Source organism: Montipora capricornis, chromosome 9 (genome assembly GCF_036669925.1).
Source record: "Montipora capricornis isolate CH-2021 chromosome 9, ASM3666992v2, whole genome shotgun sequence".
Taxonomy (NCBI): domain Eukaryota; kingdom Metazoa; phylum Cnidaria; class Anthozoa; order Scleractinia; family Acroporidae; genus Montipora; species Montipora capricornis.
Genome location: NC_090891.1, coordinates 7,556,309 through 7,562,770, shown reverse-complemented (window position 1 = coordinate 7,562,770; position 6,462 = coordinate 7,556,309). Strand labels below are relative to the sequence as shown.

General features: G+C 39.7%; 1 protein-coding gene and 1 pseudogene across 1 annotated transcript in view; both read left to right on the top strand.

Moving 5' to 3' along the window:
- Window positions 1-3,305, top strand: part of LOC138016156 (zinc finger protein 862-like) — a 4,952-nt pseudogene extending 1,647 nt beyond the window's left edge.
- Window positions 1-5,932, top strand: part of LOC138016247 (ragulator complex protein LAMTOR1-like) — a 13,455-nt gene extending 7,523 nt beyond the window's left edge. The window contains exons 5-6 of the mRNA XM_068863420.1: window positions 3,313-3,433; window positions 3,951-5,932. Coding sequence (XP_068719521.1) covers window positions 3,313-3,433; window positions 3,951-4,043 — 214 coding nt within the window. The 3' untranslated portion in view covers window positions 4,044-5,932. The remainder of the gene's footprint in view (window positions 1-3,312; window positions 3,434-3,950) is intronic.
- The last annotated feature ends 530 nt before the right edge of the window (window positions 5,933-6,462 follow it).

The window sequence follows — 6,462 nt, the reverse complement described above, 5'->3', positions numbered from 1 at the left end:
GATGCAACAAACATTTTGTAACTTTCTAACTGATGCTATTGCCTACATTGAGAAGCGATTTTCCAGCCGGTCTAAACCCCCAATGAATTACTTTGAAGTACATTTGATCCTACCAAAGTGCCAGCAGAGAGAAAGCTGAGAACCACTTTTGGAAATGACAAAGTAGCTGCATTAACTGATCACTTTAGTAACTTAATTGTCTGATGATCAAAAAGGAAGGGGCTGTTTTTCATTGGCAGGAGTTGAAGATTTACCTCTTAAATCACCAAGCAATGAAACCCCTTGATATCTATGACAACTTGTTATCATCTAGGCCAGATAGCCTGAAGCAAATTTTTTTCCTAGTTGAACTAATGCTTAGCCTCTCCCCTTCCACTGCCAAATGTGAGAGGTGCTTCTCAGCTACATGTTGTGTGTATGAACAGGATAAAAACAAATTTGAAGACTTGAATGGAGCAGATCTACTGAGGATCAAAGGAATGGACTGTGAAATGACAGACTTTGACCCTAACTCAGCCATTGAAGCTTGGCTTCTTGGTGCCAAGACAAAGAGGCATGCAATGAAAGGAGGCCATGATGCACCAGTGGTTGTCCCCACAGATAGTCCATCTGTTAGTGAGCCCTTCCAAGTTCTTCCTCCCTTGCCTGAGTTACCTCAAATAGATAGCAGCTCTGACAGTGATTCAGAGTAGTGACTTACATATTTAAAGACTCACAAACTGTAAATAAGTACACTAACACTTGTATGCATTATGAGTGCTTTATTGACACCTAAAATTCTGCTTTGTATCCATTATCATGCATCAGAGCTTGGATTTAACTCTACATCCAAGGACAACTTGACTTGAGGCTTGGACATGTAAAACCGGAACCTCACTTGTCCATTGGGGTCTGGGAGCATGCCCTGCCAGAAAACTCTTCAAATTAGACCCTCAGAAATGCTTTTTTAGCCCTCTAAGGTACAATCAATCAAAAAGCAATGAAAATAAAACAGGGCAAAAAGATGGACTTCACAATTAATAAAGATATTTACTTACATGTACATGTGGAAATGGTCATGCATCACAGAGCCGTGAAAAATGGTCAGCGGAAGCCCATTTATATCAAGTAGGGTGCATTGATAATGATTTTGTTGCTGAAAATGGCGTCGGAATCCAACAACAATCAATCGGGGTGTTCTGCAAAGTTTTTTACAGAAATTGTTTGGATTTTTACCAAAAACATGTCTTAGAATCAGGAACACAGACAACACAAGGCAATAATTATATTCTTTAGAAGGTAAATGTTTATAAATAAATTTCAATTTGTTTTGCCCCATGAAACTCTTTTGGGCTTCCTCCTCAGAGACAAATGGGCTACATGTAGTAATTTCGTCTCACCCAGCCACTGGACACGTTTGTTCGACCTTAACTTTGCCTAAGTGTCATTTAGCCACATCACAAATCTGCCCATAGCCACCATGCATTCGCACAAGTTTTCACTAATCAGGACTTATAAAAGGAAAAAGGGAAAGGAAAGGAACTTAATTTAAGTGTCTGGTCTTTCTAGTGCAGAAGCACTAATTGGGGACACTGTAAATTGAAATTAACAATTAACACAAATCAAGTCAAATTTTGGTTTTTGAGGAGAGGGGAAACCGGAGTACCCGGAAAAAACCTCTCGGTGCAGAGTAGAGAACCAACAAACTCAGCCCACATATGACGCCATATCTGGGAATCGAACCGGGGCCACATTGGTGGGAGGCGAGTGCTCTCACCACTGCGCCATCCCTGCACCCCTTATCATGAACATGAGACAATCGCAGCAATAATTTGGTCAGATGGAGAGGGACATTATGGTCAGACCAGTCAAAGTGGGTCACCTCATCAGGGTAGTCAAAATAGGCCATGATCTGTTGCCAGCTATTCCAGTTACGGTACTGGCTACTCCAAGTGCTGTCAGAGTTCCTCATCTTTTTGAATAAATACATGTATGTCCAGTTAATTTGTTGGAGGAAGAATGAGATCAAAGGGTGCAACAAACCTGTAGCAAGGCTGCTGCCTAAGAAAATTTTAAAGGGGCCCTCATAGCTAAATGCTGAGAACTTAGGAGCCCAACATATGAAGTGAAAGGTGTTGCTGTGAAAAATTAAGGTGCCCAGAGCTATTCTTTGGGAGCCCCAGGCTACCGGGCTCCTGTTAGGCAACAGCCTTGTGTAGTCATTTTCTTGAGAAGTGCAATAAAATGCGCACATGCCCAGTATTATAATGTTAATTACCATGATAACATATTATTGATAATATTTTTGAGCCTCATTGTACAATGTATGTACAGGAGACAGTCAGTTGGATGTACGTGAACACTGAAATTAGCTAGGGAGGACGTGGGAGTGAATTAATATTCCCATGTTCATACAGCATCTGCCCTGTTTATTTTCGGTACATACTTGTACATGTACAACATGCTGTCCATACCTGTTATTTAATTGTTGCCTTTAGGCTAACAAATTAATTTTATGATGGAAAATTTCCAAAACAAGGCATGAAGTACAGTGTAAAAATGCATTGCAGAAAAAAAGGGTGAAAACCTATGCCTACACTTACTAGAGTAGCTGTTGACATAGTTACAAAGTCATTGTAAGTTTCACTGCTAGCAGAGGTCCCTTTCTTTAATGTGATTGATGGGCTGATGAGTATGGGAAAAGTCACCTCTGCCATGGGTGAAAACTCTGTGTTGAGCATGCGTGGCGGTTAATTAGCGACCAGATCCTCACATGATACTTCATGTTGTGAGGGCTCACTTAACAACAGCGGAATTACTGTAAAGAAATGCGCAGGACAGAGGGGCTCGAATCACAGGCAGCAAACATAAATGTATCATGGGGCATGCTGTTTGAAGAGTGCCGTCAAAGGTTGTTGACGACGGTTGGATCAAAGTGAATCTCGACCCATGGCAGAGGTCTCTTTTCCCGTACTCATTAGCCGGGCAGCGAAGACAAAAAGAAAAGAAACTTGCTAGCAGGGAAGACAAGTGCACTGAATACTGGAAATGGAACACCAGCTTTCCTCCCATACCCTCCCCAAACTATAAGTACTAATATTGGCACATTGATTAAGTATTGGTTGTCTTTGTTAAGCTTGATTCCTGCTAAGAAACCCCTACCAATGACCCTGAGCTCTCAGTATTCCAACAGGACCAAAACAATGGCTCCTTTCATACGACCTCCAACAGAAATGGTTTTCTTTTTCTTAAAAATAATGGAGAGCATCCCATGTCCCACTCAGATCACCTGGTTTACAATTATTGGTACCTTGTTTATTTCTATATTTTTAGGTCCAAGTTATCAAGTGTGAATAATTCTAGCCCCTATCACAGTGGCGATCTGCCAGCTGGTGTTAAGGTTCCACAGCTAGTGCTTGCAAGTGAACCAATTCCTTCTGGAGACATAGCATTTGTAAGTATTTACACCTACTGCCCTCAGCTGTCAAAGAAGTACCCTTATATGTGTATTACTTTCATCACACAATTTGTACTTGTGAGTCACAATATTTTTTTTTCCACTGGCTTCCTTTTTTATTGAATTGGTCAGCTGCTTGAAAACCAGAAGACATTTATAATTACAGATACATACATTATAATTACAAGAAAATAATCTCATATCTACAAGCAGTCATGTATTGTTCTGTTTATTAGAATAATTATAAAGACCACCAAAAATGCCCAACTATTTCACTTTAACATAATTGTTTTTGTAAGGTACGTGTACATGTGGAACAATTGTCAATGGCACGATTTATTATGTAACCATACCAACACTGATCTTTTTGTGTGTGAAGTAACATGTTACATTCATGCATGTACGTGAAAAAATATTATTTTATAGTGTTTACTTGTCCAGTAATTCCTTTTTTTTTTTTCAACACATGAATCAAGGTGATGCAATTAGATCAAGCATTATTCTTCCATTCCAGGCAATTCAAGCTGCAAAAGGAGTGGAAGCTTCATTATCAGGCTTTCATGTGGAACCCAGGGATGCTCTTGTGGTGCAGTTTGAGTCATCATAGGAGTACGAGAAACTAGCTTAGAGTAAAATATTTATTGAAAAATTAAACCCAATTACAATGCATACATTGCCAACTTTCCCAGCAATTATGAATGTGACCCCTGCTTGCGGAAAAAAAAGTTGCAGGTGAATTGGCTGTCCACCTTACCTCAGACTGTTCATAAAGTTATGGTATTCAAAAATGCACCCTATAAAATCCTAAAACTGTTTTTCACAGACAAGAATGTGTAGGATTTTTAAAAATTGTGCTTTTTGTGCGATCTGTTTTGGAGAATTTTCTCATTGCAAGTCTAAAGTTATCACTCCAGTACAACATTTGTCTCTCTAGTCTCTTATTCAAAGAGTATCTAGTATGATTATTATTACATGTATTATCATCGTCATCATCATCATATCCTTGTTGATCTTCGTTTTTAAAGAGATGCTACTGTAGCCCACTCTACTAGATTATATCAGTGATCACCTCCATCTGTGTGCCATTGTCCTGGTCACATGATGAATGTAGCTTTTAGCGACTGAAGGTGCTTTCTGTAGGGCGTTGTTTCACTATAGGTGGTTTATAACCAGTCTGTAGAGACACAGATAATAATGCAGCAATGTAAAATTGCTGGTGGACGAACAAAAGGAGCTAATGAGAGATCTTTTGTTTTCGTCCACCAACATGGCGGCGATGACGTGAAGACGCAAGCATGTAAGCGGCATGCGCAAAATTAGTAGAATACTCATCATAACCAGATCATAGAGAGGGAAAAAGTGCTTGGGCCGCTTATGCCAGGAGGGGCCTGAAAACCTCTCAGACGTCATAAACTGAGCATAATCCACCTTTATCACGCGGCGGCCATTTTGGAGTCCGTGGGGAATAAAGGCTTTGTCTTTGCATTGTCTTTGCCCGTCCAGCCTCACACTGAATGAGAGGTTCGACGGGCAAAATCTTTTGTTTGGACATTGAGTGATATGGGTCTATGGTCAAAGTTTCATTAAAAGCTTCAGTCAAAATAGAAATAAAAAGAAAGGGGGAGGGGTGGGGGGGGGGGGTCTAGAAAGCCGCCTTGAAAGGGTGAGTGTCCTTCAGTTTGCCAGTGATTGTGGAATGCTACGTGCTTTTTTCCCGTTTTCTTTAAATCTGCAATTAATTACGGAATGTCCAAGGCAGTGGTAGCTGTTTTCACCATTTCTGATCGTTTTTGTTAAGTTTTACTTTATCCTGATCGGGTTACTGAATTAAGTGGTAGCCTAATTTGTTAAATAGGGAGCTTACGAAACGAGGACGACGACGGCTACGAGGACTTCATTTAAAAATACAAGTTCGCGTTATTCATATCACTGCGAAACTATTTTATGTCGTTTCGCGTCAAAAATGTGTAGTAACTGTCGAGAAATTAAACTGGTATGAGTGAGTTGGAAGCGTAGAGAGAGAACTGAAAATTCATCGTCATGTGCTAACGTCCTCCACAGAACCTTGAATTTGGTCATTTCACGTCGTCATTTAGGAGATGACGGCAAAGAAAATGTACCAAAATGTAAAACGCACGTGCATAGCGTGCAGAGCCATTGTTTTTGCTCTCTAAACCTGTTGTTTTGTAGCGTCATCGTTGCCGTCGGCGTCGTCGTTTCGTAAGTTCCCTAATAACAGAAAAAGACGTGGTAATTTTAGAAAGAAGCAATTGGGGGGAGAGGGAGAACGATCATTTGAGTCAAATGTTAAAAATCTCGATTTCACACGGTCATGCAGAGGCAAGGTGTTGATACCCAGTTGTGATTACAACGTAATGAAAACGAAGCATGTTTAGATAGACTCGTGCAACAACGATTTATGCAACGCCTACAGTAGAAATGTATTATTTTGTACTATTTTGTGGAAAGAATATTTTTAATAAAAGGTTAAATGTACATTTTCTTATTTTCAGTGAGTGCATGTAAGAAGGACGCGGTGCTTTTTTTCAAGGTTATCCGTAGATACAGTAAACACTCACATATAACAACCTAGATTTTCCAAGTTAGGCTAAATGGGTTCTTATAAGAAATGGGGGTTTACCTCGGTGTAAAAACCTGTGAAACTTTTTCTTTGTTTTGTTAGCTCGTCGTAGGGTTAGGTTATTGTTTGATGTTTTTTTTCTTTTGTCTTCCTTTGTTTTACGTCATCTGAGAGTTTCACAGTGGTTTACACCGAGGATAAGCCAAGAATGGTATAAACAGTAGTTTTAGGCTATCTAGGCTCTTAAATTGGTTCTTAAAAAGATCTCTTCTCTATTGATACATATCGTATGACCGATTTCCTCTGATGAGGATGCTGATGCCTTTATATTTCAATGATAACCACGAAAAGGAAGTTTTAACAAGATCTCTGCAGTTTAAAATTTGTTCCAGACGCTTGAAATTTCAAGGTCATTTTCTAAAAGGCTAAACTGGTTCTTATGTAA